The 20,707-nt window shown below is 43.3% G+C and overlaps 1 protein-coding gene across 4 annotated transcripts in view; it reads right to left on the reverse strand.

Moving 5' to 3' along the window:
- NEDD9 (neural precursor cell expressed, developmentally down-regulated 9) overlaps positions 1–20,707 on the reverse strand; it is a 228,042-nt gene that overhangs the window by 15,065 nt on the left and 192,270 nt on the right. For all 4 annotated transcript variants that reach the window (XM_023737442.1, XM_023737440.1, XM_023737441.1 and 1 more), the window contains one exon: positions 16,716–17,162. In XM_023737442.1, the coding sequence (XP_023593210.1) occupies positions 16,716–17,162 (447 nt within the window). The remainder of the gene's footprint in view (positions 1–16,715; positions 17,163–20,707) is intronic.

Below are 20,707 nucleotides of genomic sequence, written 5' to 3' on the forward strand. Positions count from 1 at the left end.
GGATTTTTATGTGAAATCTTCTGATTTTCCAAACTGACTCCAAATTTTGAAACAGTGTCCAAACTAAACATGTCTGGGGCTGTCTCTGGCCCCTAGGCTGCCAGTCTTCACCTTCATACGTGTGTGTTTGCCCTCCTCCCTCTGAGCCTTGAAAGCCTCTGAGCTCACGACCTGCAAACTCTTCATCAACTCCACACCTTGGGAAGACTAAACTCCCCCCGGTTTCCATGCATGCCCTGCACGCCCACACGACTGGGTCTTCCTCCAGGAACACTCTTCTCCCTTTCCTCATATGTACATTTTATCTGATTTTCAAGGCCAAGCTTCACGCCTCTTTCCCAGGCAGATATAGTATCTCCCTCCTCGGAACTCCATGAACTCCATACATCTCTAATGGTGCCTTTCACTTGTGCATTGGCTGTTTCTATGCATCTCTTCTCTTAGCATCTTACAGACAGATACCAAGTCTTAACCATTTGTCTGTAAATGGCAGGGCCTAGCACAGTGTTCTGAATATAGTAGTTCTGGATACATGCATTGACTGAATTCACTAAAGGAAACTAAAGGAAAACTCAAGAGTATTCTTAAGCGAGATAGCGTGGAAGTAAAACAGAGGAGCTGGGAAGGACACCAAACAATGTCTATCTGTAGAAGATAAGCTTAGTTTCTGGGTAAGTCAGCTGTAGGTTGACTGGAGCCCATAAGGGGCAGAACTGTGTTTTATCAGCCATGCATGGTAGTTATGATGGTTCATTGTATGTGCCAACTTGACTAGGCTATGGTGCCCAGTTGTTTGATCAAACACTAGTCTAGCTGCTATTATGAAGTAGTTACATGTGATTGAATCAGTTGGCCCTAAGTAAAGCTGATGATCTTCCGTAATGTGGGTGGGCCTCACCAATTAACTGAAGGCCTTAAGAACAAAAAAGAAGTTTTCCCTAAGGTATGCAAATGGTTAACATGCTTGGCTCCTACCAAAAGACTGGAGATTCAAATCTACCCAGAGGGCCCTTGAAAGAAAGGCCTGGCAATCTGCTTCTGAAAAAATCAGTCATTGAAAACCCTGTGGAGCACATTCCCACACTGACACACATGGGGTCACCATGAGTTGGAGTTGACTTGATGGCGACTGGTACCCTAGGATGTATTCTGCCTCTGGACTATAAATAGACATTTTGCCAGAACTCCTTCACTCTTCTGCTCACCTGACCTATAGCTTTTGGGACACAAGACTGCAGGCATCTCTAGCCTGATCTGTAGATTTTGGACTTGCCAGCCTTCCACAGTCGTGTGAGCCAATTCCTTAAACTGAAAATCATTCTCTCTCTCTCGTTCTGTTTCTCCAGAGGCCCTAAGACAGTAGCAGCACTGGGCAAGTGAGGGGGCCAAGAAAGCAGAGTGAATGTTAGGTCAAGTCGAAAGACTAAACCAGAGCCACGGAAGAATCATCACCTGCACCTCCAGTTGGTGGAAAGCACCCCTGGAGACCAAGGAAGGATGGTTCCCTTTTCTTCATTCTGGGGCCTGCATGTGACCCACACACCCGGCGGCTTCTCAGCCACAAGCTAGAACCACATGGGGAATGCTTTGAAAAAAGGAAATCAAGATAAACCCTGTGTTTTATCTCGACATCGAAAGGAAAATACAACATTAAGGGTCAGGAACGGTGCTTGCTCCGGCTCTGCGGATGTGCGACAGGCCTGTGTCACAGGAGCTATGTACGGGAGGCCATGTTCCCACGTGTCTTTAGCTCACTGGAAGAATTAGGGAACATCAGCTGGAGTCGGGCAGAGCTGGGTCTAAATCCCAACTCTACCATTTACCAGCTGTGAGAGTTTGAGCAAGGGTCCTTATCCATTTTAAGCCTGTCTCCTCATTAGTTAAATGGAAATAATACTACTTTCCTCATAGGCTGTTGGAGTATTAAATGAGATCAAGTACATAAAATACTTAGCAAAGTGCCTGGCATAGAGTAAACCCTTAAATATTAGCTATTGTTATAACTGTCACCTAGGTTATACAGATTTTGCTTTGGACTTCACCTTCCAGAAATGATGGACTAGGTAATTCAGATCAACCATACTGATGACGACAATTTTTTTTTTTCCCAAATCTGGAAAAAAAGCTAGAAAGACCTTAAGAGTGTCAAAGAGCTAAAAGACAGTGAAGAATTACCAGGTCAAAATTTGGGAGAGGAGGAGGAATTCATAGAGGTGAACCCAAATTTCAAGGCTGCTTTTGCCCCAACAGCATTTGCTGATCCCAACCAGGTGTCTACGCTGTATTTTTAAAAGCTTTTTTAGTGCTAAGGGGAACACTGGAATCTAGGCGCTCTCCAAGGCAGGGATGCAGGTAAACCATCTCCCACTTTGGGCTGGGACCCTAAGGGCTGCATCCAGAAGCAAAGATTAGCTGGAAGTAAACAGGCCTTGCAAAGGCTGAAGACAGGCTGTAAGTCATTAGGGTTGCCCAGAACATCTTTAAGAGCCTGAAACTAGATTTATATGAGTCTATGACGCAGGAGGAAGGAAACAAAATCCTTTCTGGAGGAAGAGAACATCTTCTCAGGCTTTAAACTATTTCTACAAATAATGTTTAAAATATAATGTCCAAAACACAATCAAAGATAACCAGAAATGCAGGAGACAAGACAACAGAAATAAGACAAAAAATAGCCAATTCTTGCTTTCTTTTTTAATATAAGGAGGTTGTCTGTGTATTAGTAATCAGAAATTGCAAGGCTGTCTGCTTTCAAAATGTTTCATGGTTAAACCATGGGAGAAAACAAAACGTAATCATTCTTAGAAGTAAGTGGGATAGGAAAAAATTAATCTTCACAAATGCTGAAGTGTTTTCAGTGAGGTCTCAGAGGCAATTGGAATTTCAAATCGAAGCAGTAAATGACAAGAGACTTTGGCCCTAGGTGACCATCAGTAGATTTACTTGGCGTATTATTTTAATCTAGTCATATCAGCACTGCTGTTATCACAATTATCACCATACCAGCTCAAGACAGTCCAATGGAAAACCCCAGGGGAAAATGTGCTTTGATAAGGCTGAGAGATAAAGCAAGAGAAAGATAGCAAACTCCCCAACTCATGGCACTTCGGTGGAAGCCTTTTCAGCAGAAGATCACAAGCTGAATTTGTCACGAGGACCTCATCGAGAAGCGGGCGACATACCCTTGTCTCTGAGATGTCTGAAAGCAAAGCATTTTCCCTCTAGACAATTTCTGCTCACATGGTGTCACTTGCGCCCGGTCTCAGCAAGCCTACTCAGTGAGATCTTCTTGTCCTGGGCGTCCACCTCCCCTTCTTCCGCAGGGCTGGGTGGGTGACTGGGGTTGGGGCATAGGGCAGGAGCCACATGTTTAGGGGCACTGAGGGAAATGAAAGGGAACAGACCGCTGCCAATCATGAAGGCAGATCCTCTGCGCCCCTTCGAAATCCCGTTACAGTCAATTAATAACACCTCAGGTCCCATCAGATTTCCTATGCTTCCTTCTGATACCAGGCCTACTGCTTACCTACTTGTCCCAACTTCTCTCTCCTTCATCTCTCTCCCGTTTCGACTCCATCCCTCCTTCCATATGCTGCCAACAGCTCTAAAACCAGTCGCCGTGGAGCTGAGTCCAACTCACGGCGACCCCATGTAAGTCAGAGCAGAGATGCTCTCCATAGGGTTTTCAATGGCTGATTTTTTGGAAGTAGATCACCAGGCCTTTCTTCCGAGGCCCCTCTGGGTGGCTTCGAACCTCCAAAATCTTTCGGTTAGTAGCTGAGCACGTTAACCATCTGCACCACCCAGGCATTCCACCAACAACTCTAAGGATGAACACAAACCATGAAAAGGAAACAGAAAAAGCCTGTCCTTTGACAGGAGGTATCAGTTGGAGTGGCGGACGGAGAGATGAGATGGGAGGAGCACACAGGCAGCTTCAACAGCATCGGTCACGTTCTGGTGCTTTATTATTACTCATTTATTTACAATTAACTGACTAATATTGTTTGTGATTATTATCCCTAGTTACAAATACATAGTTATATATTTGTATATATTACTTATACAAATATATGTAATATTGCTTATACAAATATATATATATGTGTGTGTATATTGTTCTTGTTAGGTGCCTTCAAGTCCTTTCTGACTCATAGCGGCCCTATAGGACAGAGTAGTACTGCCCCATAGAGTTTCCAAGGAGCGGCTGGTAGATTCAAACTGCTGACCTTTTGGTTAGCAGCCGAGCTCTTAACCACTGTACCACCAGGGCTCCATATATATTACTTACACAAATATATATACCTATATATTTGTATACACACAAACACAAATTTGTATGTATATTTGTATATAAGTAATTACATATTTGTAGGTATCAATAACTACAAAATCACAAAATATAAGTCTTTATAATTTTCAAAAATTTTAACAAAATTTAAAAAAATAATAAGAAATCCCACTCAGGGGTCTAGAGGGCCCTTCTGTAACCGTCCGAACTTCCGTGTGCCATAATTTAAGTCTCCGTGACTAAGTCTCTTCAGTCAAAAGCAACATTAGGAATGCCCAGACTTACACAATATTTTGCCTCTGCTATCTCAATCATGCCTTGGTTATTGACCAACGGGGTAGACCAGGCCTCTAGGAGAGCAAGGATGTGTGTAACCAGCATCCAGTGTTCTGCCCTAGGCTAGCCAGGCACAGGTAACCCAGGTAGTCCTCAGGAAATCTAATGGGTAATTGATGAGAAGTTAAAAAAGGCCAGTGTGAGAAAAAAAAGAGTCCTCCAAGGTCCAGAAGGGAGAGTGTTGACATGTCATAAAACAATATGTGTACTGACTGTTTAATGACAAACTATTTGTTCTGTAAACCTTCATCTAAAGTACAATAAAAAAACACACACACATATATATAAACGCCACTGCGCCATGATTACCATGATGAAGTTCATACGTATAACCTCACTATTAACAGTACCTGAGATTGTCTGAGTTAAAAAACATGTTTTGCTGATTAGCGGTCATCTACTTGTATTTTTTCTTGGCATAGGTGGCAGGTAAAATTAGATTACTTCCTGCCTAGCTCTAATCTCCCCTACCCCACCGATTTATTTATACTCTCTCTCTTTGGGTTTCATGCATTAACAAGGGTATTTAGATTCTTAAAACTGCCTGTTGTGAAGGACTTACTTCGTTTCAATGCCCTTATAAAGCATTAACAGAGCCCCCACAGTATTTATTAGGTTTTATAATAACCTCTTTGTCTTAAAGCCCATAAGCTATTTCTCTTTAAAGAAAACCCCAGGAAAGGAAATGTCACCATTATCACTGCCTACTCATTCCAACTGGGATCCAATGTTCAGAAACTGCAAAGTTACAGAGGTTTGTCTGTTTCAAATCCAAGATTACTCGTTGCTTTTCTATGACCAGAAAGAAAAGCCACATGTTGCTTTATTAATTCTCTATAAATTCTCTTTGCCCAGGCTGGGTGTAGCAGTGAGCTCATTTATTTACTCACATAGCAACAATATAATGAAAACGGAGTCGGGCCTTAATAATACACCCTTGTGAGCCACGTCCATGGTTAACCCTTCCTGAAGCTTCTCTCGTGCTCCTGGAGAATTCTTCCCCCTCTATGTTGGGGAGGTGATCTCTTTTCCTTCAAAGCCATTCTGAGGACTGATTTTATGCTGGAACTAAGCCTTTTGCTAGCCACACGGAAATCACTGCCAGCCTCTTTTCCCAAAAAAGTCACAACGGAAAGCACCACAGTGGAACGGGGCTCTTGGGCCGCTTTCATGTGACTCAGTATTTGTGGGGCAGCGGAACCTTGGTGGAAACAGTGCCCGATTGTTAAGCCCCTGCTGTGTGTTCCCGTCGCCCCCACCCCGCTGCTTGCAGGAAGCACTTTGTATGGCGAGTGCTAAAGCAATATTTAGTTATGGAGAGACCAAGCGTCAAACAGCCATCAGAGGCGTTTAATGGGAAAGATCATGATGGGGAATGACGTCTGGGTCCTTCAAGTGGCAGAGGTCTTTCTCCAGACAAAGCTGAATACAGCCTGTGACAAACCGTTTTTTACAGCCCACGGACTGAAACGTTCTCTGAATGAAAACTAGAAAAGGCACAAGCATTTTGACTCTTTAAATGGTCAAATAAATTCATCAGGACACTAAGCACTCCAGCTAGACTTTGAAAAAGATTTGAGAGATGCCCACAGATTGCCCCAAAGGGAATGTGCTTATGGAAATGAGGTACCGGTACCAACTGTCCTCCAATCAATTCCAACTCATGACGACCCCGTGTGTGAGTAAAGCTGTGCTCCACAGGGTTTTCAATGGTTGGCTTTTTGGAAGTAGATCACCAGGACTTTCTTCCGAGGTGCCTCTGGGTAGACTCGAATTGCCGACGTTTTGGTTAGCAGCCAAGCACATTAACCGTTTGTACTACCTAGGCACTCCCAGAAAGGAGGTAAGAGATGAGAATTTCTGGACCCAAATGCCTATTGTTACTGTTTCCTCCTGAACAGGAGACCTCTCATGGCTGGACTGGAAGAAAACCTCAATGGAGCAGGCCTCTCACATGGCAGAACGCAGCGCCAGCTCTGGAAGGGGGCTGAGCCACTGCTGCAGGGACGGGGCGAGGGTGTCGAGAGTCACCAGACCCACATGGGCCTCTGCCAAATGTGAGAGGATTAAACAGAGGAAAATGCGCAGAAAATAATGAGTGCCAGGACGTAGCACTTTCCTAGCTCTTGGTAACAAGGCAGGGATGAGAGAGCCCCCTTAACGAGGAACTCTCCGGAAGTTTTCCTGGTTGGTTACAGGACCCAAACCTGTCAAATTCTGACTCTCCCTGGCTCAGCACACCCTAGCTAGGCCTTGCCCCCTTTTCTTCCTGCCTGCTCCTTGCTTTCTTCTGGCAAGGCTCGACTTTATCCAAAGGAGGCTGCGGTTTCTGGATGGGAAGGAGGGCCGGGCCCAAAAGGAAGGGTAAGAAGGATTTGCAAAAACATGGGGGCCGCTTTAAATTTCCAATAAATGCCTGAATGGCTTTCATTTTTTTTTCGGGATCTTGAGATCAGGTCATTCCATTAAACTTTTCAAGTGATTCTGGGGAAGAATCAGATAAGGATATCTGCATCATAAAATTTTAGCCAAAAGCATTAGCGATAATCCAGGTGCACCGCTCATTTCACAGTTGAGGGAACTAAGGTTCAGGGAGGTTATTCAGCCTGCTAATGACAGAGGAGCGAACGAGAACTGTGGTTAGCTCGCTCCAGCAGCCCAGCTTACTTTCCTCAAAGTCCTGTTGCTCACACTAGCAACGCAGGTTAGAAATTTACTACTTTTCCAATTTCACAAGTAAGTTCTTCCTTAAATGAGGAGCACAACTTGGAAGCTGAGTAGCTGGGGTTTTCGGGGGGGTTCCCCTATTCATTGGCAAGAGGGGCACTGATGGTTCAGTGGTAGAATTCTCGCCTTCTATGCGTGAGACCCAGCCTCAATTCCCACCCAATGCACCTCACGCACAGCCACCACCCGTCTGTCAGGGGAAGGTTGGGTGTTGCTGCGATGCTGAACAGGTTTCAGCAGAGCTTCCAGACTAGGGTGGACTAGGAAGAAAGACCTGGTGATCTACTTTGGAAAATCAGCCAATGAAAACCGTATGGATCACAATGGTCCAATCTGCAACTGATCACGGGGATGGCGCAGGACCGGGAAGTGCTTTGTTCTTTTGTGCATGGAGTCACCATGAGTCACCGGCCGACTCGATGGCAATTAATAACATTCATTGGTAAACCCAGTCTGGGAGATTTAAGGACATCTGGTTAAATAAATGTATCCATTTGGAGCAGTCTGAAGTCATCTGGAAAGATGGTATTTGTATACGGCAGAGAAAGCAGCCAAGCCATGTTCTCAGTGGTGCCACAGGTCTGGTCACCATCATGACCTGCTCAAGCCTTTTGGATCAGCCTGCTCTGGAACTGACCACTGCAGCTGGGTGACAGGAGCTGCTACCTTCCTTAATTATTTCACTAAGATTCCCCCAGCTTTGAGGCTATTCTCTGGATGTGAGGTGGCCGCCTTCTGAAGCAATTTAAATTCTTCCTGGCCAATAGGATGCTTCTTAGCGTCCAGGATTCTGGTGAGCTGGAATTGCTAATGACGTGTGTTATTTTAATGCCCTCTTATTTTAGGGCTTGGCAATATCAACTTTTAGTTGGGATGTAAAAATCATTAGCTTTGGAGTCAGGAAGACGTAGACTCAAATATCAACTCTGCCTCTTGCTGGAGGTGTGTCCTTCAGCAGCAACCTACTTCTCAGACCGCGGAGCCCTCATCTGTAATGGGAAGGTTGTAATGCACACCTCACAGGGCTGTTGAGAGGATTAAATGAGACTGTGTATACAATACTCCTCATACAGAACCACGGCTCAGAGGCACATCACGGTCACCCCCACTGTAGTTCTAAACCTACCCTGAAGACAGAAATCGAAGTGTGCTAAAGGCGACACATTTTGTGGTAAACATGAAAACAAAAGCTATTCTTAAGCATGCCCTACTTTAAGAAAACCAGGTATTATAAAAAGTATTCAAATAAATTAGATCTGATTATTACATAGGGTCGCTATGAGTTGGAGTCAACTCCATGGCAATGGGTAAAGAGTTCTTTGCTTCATATATTGATCAACAGTGGGGTCCCTTTAAAGAGTGGACTTCAAATGTTACTGGAGTGAGAGACAACTATTTAGGAAGATACTTTGTCCTAAGTAAGTCACACCTGTCCGCCTTAAACAAGAGTCACACCTCTCTAGAAATGTATCTTGACAACTAGGTGTATGGCACAACTATTTAGAACCAAGTTCTTTTGATTTCTGACTCTTTCTGAGTCCTGCAGATTGTACAATGCACTCAAACAAGTCTGTTTTTAAAAAAATGTGTTCAACCTATATTCTGTTTTATCATTAAACAATTTAAGTAAATTTATTCTCTTTTTGCCCTTACAAATAGAACATTATCCACTAAGTCAGACATCATATCACACACACTATCTTACTTATTCAGTCTGATAACACAGTCACGTAGCGTGAAATCATTTTAAAAAGAAGGAAGATTACCTTTGTTTGCTTTGGTGTGGGTTTATAAGGCGTTACTAATGCACTTTTAGAAATATGCATTATCTAGGAGCTTTATAACAAATTGCCACTGAGTCTGAAGGCTTTGGCACTGATCAAACAAAGAGACCTTCTATTTTTAAGGCGGTGTGACAGCTTGCTCATTCCACTGGCATGGGTGACTTGACTGGGAGAGATACTTCTCATTTTCAGAGTAAGCTCATGAAGTGCCTTCAAGTGTTCAAGGACCTCCAATTTTGTATAAGATTGAAAATGTATCTTGACTTTTGAGGGAAGAGATTGTAGATAAAATTTCACTTCTCCACATAGCCCCAAAAGCCATGTGTTGAGGAGAAAAATTCATTCAAATTAGGATTATCTTTATATACAAATGCACAATTCTGGAACACAGTCACGCTTTATTGAGTCTGTAAGTGAAGAAACTGGACGTACCCTCTGCCCCGGAAATATTTTGGGGGTGTGTGTATATGTGCTTGTGTGTGTGTGTGTGTGAAGGGACCAAAGAAAAGTGAGGTAAGCCAGAGTTTATCTGATCTGGGAGTTTTAATTTCCTCTCTATCTATTTTTACTTGTTGGTAGACAATCACACTGCTAATATATAGCAGTGATTTGGTTGGTAACTGAGCATTGCTCTGCACAACCAGATTTCACAATGCCTCAAATCCCAGCAAGGACTATGGTGCCTGTGTGGGTTTGTGCGTGTGTGTGAGCGTGTGTAATTCATGATGACTCAGTGTCTAAGAAGGTACAAACATTTTAGCTAATCTATTTCTGGTTCTTACATTACCTTTCAGGAATGGGCCTGAAAGACCTGGCTAAAACCTTTGAATCATTTCCTGCTAACATTTGGCTGCGTCCCATTTTTGAAGGTAGGAAATGGTCCTTAAAGATGATGTAATGGGGTCTTGATAAATATTCCCTTGAGTTTTCTGAGTGCCACCCTGACATCAGTACTTACCCAATCTAACCCATTATATACTTTATAATGGCAGGTCATTGCATTTTCAATGAGCTCATGCACTCACCTGATGTAAGTGAAATGTACAACATATTATGGAAACATGGATGAGGGAAAACACCGCTGGGTGTGGAGAGAAAGCTTCACAGAAGAGATGAACATTGACGTGGGTTTTAAAGGATGAATAGGAGTTCACCAGGTAGAATAGAGGGGAAAAAGCATTCTCAGTAAAGTGATTAGCATATACAAAAGAAGCTCTGCTTCTCAGTAGAAAAAACATAGTTCTCCTCTAGGTAACCATGGAATAGTTAACTAATCTTGTTGGCTAAATTGGGCAAAATGCAGAAGAGTGAGGCCCCCGGGTGAATATCCAATTTGACATCTATCACGCTTCTGGTGTGCATTTGTAGTGTATAGATAATTATGATTACAGAAAACAGGTAGGGACATTTTCAAAGGCCCTTCTGGGGGAAAACTACCTTATATAAGCTGGTATCTATCATAACAAATAGGATCTGAACAGTGTGTGATGGGGGATAGACGATAAGATCAGAACCACTTTTTAGTTTATTTACAGGTCAACTCAAATTAAATGCTTCATTTCTTGCTTCTACCTTGTTCATCTGGCTGTTCCCCGTGTGCTGATATTTTGCTGTATTAGCCATGATCCCTGCCCTAAGGCAGCTTATAATTTAGCCCCAAATTGGTCATCAGAAGAAGGCAAAGCAAATCTAATTCCACCAGATAGAGTAAAAGTGACATGTACAAAGAATAATCAGAGAAACACATAATCCCTCATGCAGATCAAGCATGAAATGGATGAACTCAAGTGGCAGTTTTTGCTGATCTTTGAAGAAGAGAAATGAAGCTATTTTAGATCTTGGTAGGTCTTAGACTTTTGGGTGTTTGGAAAGTTCACTTCAAACCATACTCCTATATTAAGTGGAATTTTTGCTTTTAGAAATTGAAAACTTACATATGCATATATATATATAAAATCTAGCTTTTCAAATTATTTGACTATGAGTAACTCACTTAATTCAGAATTGCCTGTGAGTTCCTGGCAGTCATGGTACATACTCTGAAGTCTCTGCAAAGCGAGAAAAATCTAACTTACAAATTGTTTTCAAACATAATGAAATTGTCCTCAGCTCTAAATGTAACAATGTGGTTGATATGATGTTGCCTTGTAGACATTTATCTACATGTTTATTAATTTCTATTTTGCAGTGTTTCTGCTTCATATTTTGGAGCCAAAATTTCTGAATACTGCTGGTAAACATTCTCCGAGACCCTAGGCATTCTGCCTCTAACGCCTAATGGGTGAAACGGCTCCGCACACAGAACTCAGAGTGAAAAAGACCAATGAGATTAAGTAAAGGTGTCAGTATAGATGGTTTCCAGAAAGCTCTAAGAACTCTTTTCCACCCTGTACACAAGAGAGAGCTATCCACTCAAAGGCACAGTATATGTGCTAGCAATAGAGTACGAGCATGTTGGCATGTAGTAAAGAGCTGATGAACTTCAAAATAAACTCTGAGAAAGAAAAGAAAAACTAGAGAAGAGGAACATTTTTTTTTTTTTTAAGCCACTACCATGCTAAGCATGAGGCATTGGTGGTTCAATGGTAGAATTCTCACCTCCCATGCAGGAGACCTGGGTTTGATTCCCAGCCAGTATACCTCACGCGTACCTGCCACTCATCTGTCAGTGGAGACTTGTGTGTTGCTATACAGGTTCTAGTGGAGCTTCCAGACTAAGATGGACTAGGAAGAAAGGCCTGGCAATCTACTTCTGAAAATCAGCCAGTGAAAACCTTATGGATCACAACGGTCTGATCTACAACTGATCGTGGGGATGGCGCAGGACCTGGTAGCATTCTATGCCATTGTGCGTGGAGTCGCCATGAATTGGGGGCCAACTCAACAGCAGCTAACAACAACGTGTTATCACTATGCCAGGTACTTTACATGTATTGTTTCATTTAATTCATTTCATGACACGGTTATGATTATTCTCACTTCACAGATGAAGATACCAAAGTTTAGAGAAGTTTAAGTAACTTGCTGCAGGTTATACAGCTATGAAGAAACAGAACCAAGAGTCTGCCCAGCTCCAAAGCTCATGCATGCTCTTTTCACAATACTCACACTGACTTCTTGTTTCATAAAAAGGTGGAGATTATATGACTATCTATTTTTCCTCTAACTGCTGATTCAGTAAGTGATGAAGGTAAGTTAATATGGCTGCAGGAGGATGGGTAGAGGCTGGAGTTTCCTGAAAGCAAAGCTGAAGTGATAGAAGGCATTGAAAGAAGGCAGAATTCACTGTCTCGCCCCTCCCCACCCAATGATTCATTAATAGAATAAACTGTGGTGAATTATACTTCTGAAGCCCACAGTCTGTAGCCACATAAACGGAATTTTTATCTATGGAAAGTCCCGAATCACAATCAGACTGGAATATATCCATCCCTCTTCATGGTCCCTTTACATTGCCTCTCAAAGTATGGTCCTGTGATGTCTCTCCCAGAACTATCCAAGGAGCTGGCTAAAATGCAGATTCCCCAGCCCCAAACCAGATCTACCCAGTTAGATTCTTGGGAGGCAGCAGTGGGGAATGGCCTGGCACTCTGCATTTAAACTGCCCCCTCTGAGTGATACTTATGTTCACACTTCGTGGTTCAGGACAAGATTCCGCTGCGTCCTCATTTTCTTCTTTAATACCTTTTAAGGGACAACAGCTTCAACTACCAGGAACGTCTAGCTCTGGAGTCACCACCATTTTACAGAGGAGAAATTAAAAGAGAAAACGAGAAAAGGGCCATTAGGCAAGACAATAAAACTGCTACAAGGAGAACTGAGAAAATAGCCTGACCTCCCCCACAACACTGAGATGACTCCTTGGGGTCTTGGCTTCAGTCATTCCATGGTTCCCACCCACTGAGAAGATCCTGAGTCATAAATCTCCACAGAGGAAGATGGTGGAGAAGTTTTTAAGGCAGCTACTATCTCCTAGAAAGTTGAGATCACCTCGTAGCAGCCAAACCATATCTACTCTTTAGAAAAGGAAGGAGGGAGGTAAGGAGGGAGGGAAAGAAGGAAAGAATGAAGGAGGGAAGGAAGGAATGAAGGAAGGAGGGAGGGAGGGAGGGAAGGAAGGAACCAAACTCACTCCACTGGAGGTGTGAGCCGTGGTCCAGTGGCCTAGGGCACCTGGGGCACTAAGGTGATTCTCATCACGAGGCCACCATAATCTACAGTGCCTGGTGTTTGGCAGAAGAGCCAGGACCCTGACCTCTGCCCTCCTCATCCTCATCTGTTACCACCGCAGACCCCGACAGCTCACAGCTTACAGCTCCAGGCATCACCTCCTCCCCAGCCCTGGTAGCATCTCCCAAGTTCTTGGAGCATCCCTTGTAAGAACTGGCAGAATTCCTTTTCAGAAATTTGCTTCCTCCTATAGGAATCCCTAGGAACCCTGGTGGCACAGTGGTCAAAGGCTCGGCTGCTAACTGAAGGGTGGGTGGTTTGAACCCACCAGCTGTTCCGCGGGAGAAAGATGTGGCAGTCTGCTTCAGTAAATATTACGGCTTAGGAAACTCTATGGGACAGCTCTACTCTGTCCTGTAGGGTCGCTGTGAGTCAGAATTGACTCGACAGCAATGGGTTTACAGGAATCACTAAACACAAAACATTCTGCTGATTTTAGAACTAAAAACAAACAAGAAACCGCTGAGTTTGAGTACGCGACGTCTGCCACAGCACCCCAGAGAGCATCATAAATCCCAGGGAAGCTGTGTCAAAGTTGTTCCCCGCTAACCGGGTGGAGCGCCAAGAAGAAAATCTGCAGAGCGGTCATGGCAAATAAAATGAGAAGAAGGCTGGAGTCTCAGACTTTTCGGACTTGGAACTGAAAAGTTTGAGTCTAAAAAGGAAAACATGTCACCTTCCTGCCAAAATAAACTGTGATGAAAGCTTAGAGCCCACCACCGTTCAGCCAAGCATTTCCTGTTGGGCTCCCGAGACTGCTCACACTAGCTCAGATGAGGGACAGCTATTTTTAAGGTGCTTCTCTCATTCTGCACAAAGAATGAGAGAAGTTATTTATAGTTGCACCTTTCAACTGCTTTTTTCCCCTCTGGAGATAGAGGTTGGCTTGGCTTTCTCTTTGGATCTCACATCACTGGGGTAAGAAAGACTTTGAAAGGTCGGGGCACAGTCAGACTATCTCCTCCAGACGGATTGTTTCCCTGCATGATGAAGTTGGAAAGCTACCCAACACTTCTTTAGGAATTCCTTCTAATATACACGTACTTGGATTATGCAACACATGCGCACTTGAGAAGTGTTTTGTAAAACATACTTTTTGTATTAAAGATGATTTGAAAATGCATTAGTGGTTTTGCTATTTAAAGGAATCCAACAGTAAATCTTTCCCCCATCCCCCTACAGAGGATGCAAATTGCTGTTGTTGTTAGGTGCTATCGAGAGTTGCTTCTGACTCATCACGACCCCACGTACAACAGAACAAAACACTGCCTGTTCCTGCGCCATCCTCACAATCATTGTTATGCTTGAGCCCATTGTTGCAGCCACTGTGTCAATCCATCTCGTCCAGGATCTTCCTCTTTTTTGCTGACCCTCTACTTTACCAAGCATGATGTCCTTCTCCAGGGACTGTTCCTCCTGATAATACATCCAAAGTATGTGAGACGAACTCTTGCCATCCTCACTTCTAAGGAGCATTCTGGCTGTACTTCTTCCAATACAGATTTGTTCATTCTTCAGGCAGTCCATGGTATTTTCAATATTCTTTGCCAACACCATAATTCAAAGGCATCAATTCTTTTCTGGTCTTCCTTATTCATTGTCCAGCTTTTGCATGCATATGAGGTGACCGAAAAGACCATGGCTTGGGTCAGGCACACCTTAGTCCTCAAGGTGACATCTTTGCTTTTTAACACTTTGAAGAGATCTATCATGCAACCAGATATCTCCAAATTCACATGGGTTTGTAAATTTAGAACTTGTGTTAAATTCTCTTGAGGTCGAGCACATTTATATTTAGTGTTCTAAGAGTCTACAAGCTCTTTCTGGTATTTAACTACATCTTTCCTCTTGTAACTCAGGGATATTTTCTTATTACGTTAAACCAGCTCACTCTTGGAGTCCTTGGGTGTAGTGATGCAAACAGTGAAGCACTGGGCTACTAACCAAAAGGATGGCAGTTCTACCCCACCCTGTGGCTCTGCGGAAGAACAGACCTGGCAGTCTGCTTCTGTAAAGATTACAGCCATGAAAACTCTACGAAGCACAGTCCTACTCTGAAACACTTGGGGTCGCCAGGAGTCGGAATCAACTTGATGGCAACTGGAAATCCACTCTTAGTATCAAACCTAGCAGGACCTATTATAGGCCCTTGGAATTTATCAGTAAATGAAAGAACATCCCTGCCCTTGTAACACTCACGAAAGCATCATCTTAGTTTTGGTATCACTAACCATATCGGCACCAATGTTACCTTCTTCAGAGTACCCATCGCTACTGGCATTATGTTGTTGCTGTTGGCTGCTGCAGAGGCAGCCCCCTGACTCATGGCAAGCCCATGTGATACAGAGCAGAACCGCTCCATAGGGTTTTCTTGGCTGCAATCTGTACAGAAGCAGATTACCAGGCCTTTTCTTCCTCAGAGCCACCGTGTGGCTTAGTAGCTGATCACAAACTGCTTGTACCACCGAGGCTCCTACAGTGACATTACAGTGTTTGTTTATGTCTCCCCCACTATACTGTAAGCGTCATGAGGACTTTGTTCATTCATTAATTTATCACTGTTTACAAGCATCAAAAATATACTAGATGCTCAACACTCATTATTCAATTGATGAATTTATCTTTAGTTGAAGTCACTATGGTATTTGGAAGTATTAAGGGTGTCAAAGAGGCTCCTTTTATTTTTTATTTTTTAATCATGATGTCTTCCTAAATCTCTTACCTCCACTGTCTTCACCTACTGTCACAGCCATTATTATAGGGATTACTTGAACGAGAGGAGGATGGTTTCTTTCTAAGTTCACTGGTATCAATGGCTTTAATTAAGTCAAACTTTCAGCTGGTGACTCTGCAGGACAAGTTGGTGGGCATGACCCACTTCCAGCTTCCTTGCTTCCTCCTCTTCTGGTGGGTTCTTTGTTGAGCCAGGCCAACGGGATCATGATTCAGCTTTGGCCAAAGGAGGTTCTTGCTGCATCATTGTGCTTGTACAAAATGCGGTGCCTCAGACCATTCAAGGAAGAAAGAGAAAAGACTGGAAACTCTTTGTATATAGAACCTAGGTCTAGAACCAGATCTACTAGAAAAGTGGGAAGAAACAGCTGAAGGATCCAGAATGACACAGGAACTTACAATGGTTGTGAATCAACAGTACTTGGCACATGGTAGGAGTTCAAGAAGGTTTTTTTGACTGAATGAATGGAAAAATGATACACAAATGATACCTGTGTGAGGGTACTAGATGTATTTACTTCTTAGCAGTTTCAAGTAATTATTTTGGGAACACATCCATTACTCCAAGTACAATGGAAAAAATAAGGAGAACAAAAATTCAGTTAGTCACTTACCTTTTTACTTAAGTGGGGACCATTGGTTCCCCCAATGCTCCTCTGTACTGATGGTGGCACTTGATACACATCTTGTTCTTGAGTACCATGGCCAGTAGGGACTTGGTAAATTCCCTGGTTTTGATAGGAAGGTGGCACTTGGTAGATGGTGTCCCGAGGTGCAGCCTGTGGGTTTGGCACTTGATAGAGCTTCTGTTGGCCAAAGGCCTGGTGCATTAGTCCAGAAGGAGGCTGGTCCTGACCAGCAGGGATTTCCTGCACGGGACCAATCAGAAGCTTCACACGGTTGCCTGGAACAATGCCTTGCCTCCCGTGTAAGGAGCAGAGCCACCATCCCTCCAGTCCTCCTGTGTTCTGCTCGATCACTGTCAGGATGTCTCCCTTGCGAAAGGCCAACTCCTCAGCACATTCTGGGACATTGTCATATAAGGCCCTTGCCATAAGATTCTAGGAAGGAAGGAACAGGGAAATCATGTTAGAATATTAACTCAGTCCTTTTCACACCTAAAGCCCATTCTCTCATGGAGAGACACACTTCCTGGAAAGAAGAGAAGAAGAAATCTGAACAATAGCCTGTAAGGCGAAAAACAGATGGTGAAGACAAAAGACAGATACATACATACTGTGTCTGCCACCAGTGACATCAGACTGCCTCCTTGGAAAAAAGCTCAATACACCAGAAGAGTTCTTTCTTCTCTCAGTAGATGCTGTGCCAAGGAATTATGAGCAGCACTGTTCAAAAGTTAGAGAACAGTTCAGTATACAAAAACAGTTTTCCTCCTTTCTTAAAGCCAGCTTAAGGAAAAGAGTATATTCTAAGATATTGAGATGCACTACAATGGACATGTCTCAATTTTTTCATATACTGGAGGCAAACAGAGCCAAGGAAGATCCCAAGTAACTATTAGTACAAATGGTGTTTGCATTCTGTGTTGGAATGCAAACACAAGTCCACCTACATATGCGCCGGAGGCGTCAGGGCTTCAAAAATATTGTTCTCAGTGATCATGAGGTTCTTGGATACAGGAAGAATCAGTAAACAGGGGTGAGAATCTGCAAGCAAGTGTCTCTTCCACAGAAATCAAGCATGGAATATAGGGTGACAGTAGTCTACATATCCAGATTTGACGGCAGGAAGCTACAAAGAATTTCTAATACGGAGGTAGATGCCAACTCTTTCTCTTTTGGTCTCTTACTCGGAACTTTCCTGGGGGCCCAACCTCACCCTGCCACTTTATCACCTACATCTTGAATCTCACCATTCACATCTGAAAGGCTGTGCCTTCCCCTTTCATGGGCCCAAAACACTCTCCCTCTTTGTGTGAAGGCCTGTCTGGCACATTCAGTACTGAGCAGACAGCCAAAGTAGGCATTCAGCAGAGAGTGGGCAGGCAGTACGTGCTGACATTCTTGGAAGCCTTTCAAAGGCTCTGAAGATTTCATTTCTTGGCGTTCGTAATGTTTCCCAGCACACTGGCAGCCACAACCGCAGGCCTGCCTCCTCCCCAGCTCATAGAGAAGTCGGAGAACGTTGTAAATTCACTGCGTGCACTCGAGAAACTATGTGATCTCTCTAGTGCTTTGCTAAAATGTTTGGATGCACTTAGTGTCATTGTGGTGATGATCATTTATGGGGGAAAGGGCTGTCACTTGGCTGGAGCATGTTTGTAACTTTATTTCACATTATAATATATTCACGGAATTTGGGGCTGCTGTTGTTCGGACTCACACCCCTCTTTTCTTCTCTACAAATGTGGACTTGATCTTTCAGACTGGCGTTTTTCATACCTTCATAATTGACTTATATTAATCTTTTCCCCTGTAATGTGGCACATAACCAAAGGTCTTGCATTGTGTGATGGTTCTCTGCTATGGAGTGACTATGTTATGTAAGGAATTGTCCCTCTGGTTAGTAGTTGGGAAGGGTCCTAGTTCTCCTACAGCTGGCCAGGTTCCTGGGAGTCAGTGCAACTACCAACCTAAGGAAGGGAGACAAAGCCATAAAGCTCAGTGTCTAGGAAGCTTGGTGATGCTCATCAAGAACAAGTTTGAGGTCCTTGTTCTTGACAGTTATGACTCCAGGAAATCTGTGACACATAGACAGGTGAGCAGTAAAGGCCACTAAAGGAAGACAAAGGGGTTTGTGTTTCAGGTGAGGTTTTGATTAGTATTTATATTCTAGGAAAGCTTTGGGTTCCTTCCAACAATTAAAGTTCCCATACATAAAGACAAAATTGTGCAGCAGTCTACCCTGGTTTGTGGGACCATTTAAGGATGTATCATAATCTTAAAATCTCCTGTTCCTCTTCTATTTTGGGGGGTGTTCTGTCACTAGTAATTTAAAAGAGAAATCCTAGAGTTACAGAAGTCAAGAGTCTGGTCCTTTGTACCTAAGTGATCTCAAGGAAATTACTCCATCAGAGTTGTACTGTGACATGGAGCAGGTGAATGTTACTGCTTTGGTCTCCCTCCCTTTCTCCTGGGTCCATTCAACAACTGGGAATGACTGATAAGGAAGTCTCTAGATGAGATCAGAAGTAATGGAGTCGGGGCCAGTTCTACTGAAGCTGAGGGTTGATAGCTGTGCAATTGTGTTGACTATAAAGAAGGGAAAGAAGAGAAACAGAAAAGAGTAGAGAGGCAATGGAGTACAGGCTTAATCAGCATAAATCAGCTGGAGGCACTGGGAGTTGAGTCACTTTCATGTCACACCAGGCAGCACTGAAATAGAGTACTGGGCCATGCTTGATGAGAGGCAGATAGAAATCCCCATGCAAGAGTCTTTTGAGATGTCCTTTGTCTCTTGTCCCACTAACCTTCCCACCACCTGGTAGACAGCATGCTAGTGTTTCTAGACAGTACCTCAAGAGCTGCTTCTCAGGGAAAACTTTCAGAGCCCCTTTGTCAGTGTTAATGCAGGCACCAGCAGGGGAGTTTTCCTAATTGGTTGTCCATTATTTCCCAGTAGTCTTCCCCATTGCCCACAGAGATTGGTATTTAGAAAGAGAGGTTGGCACAGCTGCTGATGGCAGGGACCCCAGCACCAGCCTGACACCTATTCATATACTGACAAATATTTTCAGCCTTGGCTGAACAGAAGTTTGAGTTGTTTGATATCTGTGCATGCTACAGAGAGCTAATGTTCACATCCAACCACTCTTCCAAACAGAAGTACAGCTCAGAAGACCTTAAGAGATTGCCTGACCCGATGTCCCCATTTTACAGATGAGGAAACAGGTCTGGGGAGGGCAGTTTATCATCTGCCCAAGGCCACACTGATGGTGGCAGAGACGGGCTAGAACTGTGGTCTCTTGGTTCTTTGTTCACTTCTCTTTCCAGAACTCTAAGCTACCTTAGCTCTACTACACAATGTCCTTCTAACTGGGCACAATTCCATTATACAAAAGTTCTAAAGATGACTAACTCTTCTTTCATGTCTTTAGAATAAATAGATTCTTAGGGTTTTGTGTCCTAGCTGTGTTACTTGGCTACTTCTCCCCTCTGTGCCTTAGCTTCCTCATCTGTACAATGAGAATAAGGATAACAGTACCAACCTCATAGGTTTGCTGTAAGGACTAGTTGAGTTAACATTGCCCAAGACTTAGTAAGCTATTATAATTATTTTTGTATAATTTTCTAGATGTCACTTTGACTTTAGACTCCCTACCCACTTCACCATATCTCAGTTCTCAATCAAGAATTGCTCCTATTTAACAGGGAACCCAAGGTCGAGAAGGGAGAGTACTGACATGTCATGGGGTTGTTAACGAATGTCATAAAACAATATATGTACTAACTGTTTAATAAGAAGCTAGTTTGTTTTGTAAACCTTTAAAGTACAATAAAAAAAAGAATTGGTCCTATTTTATTCATACTACCATATAAATATATATATATATGAAGAAATTGAAGATTTTTACCAACTTCTGCAGTCTGAAATTGATCAAACATGCAATCAAGATGCATTGATAATTACTGGTGATTGGAAAGCA

The sequence above is a fragment of the Trichechus manatus genome, unplaced genomic scaffold (assembly GCF_000243295.1).
Source record: "Trichechus manatus latirostris isolate Lorelei unplaced genomic scaffold, TriManLat1.0 scaffold00103, whole genome shotgun sequence".
NCBI lineage: Eukaryota > Metazoa > Chordata > Mammalia > Sirenia > Trichechidae > Trichechus > Trichechus manatus.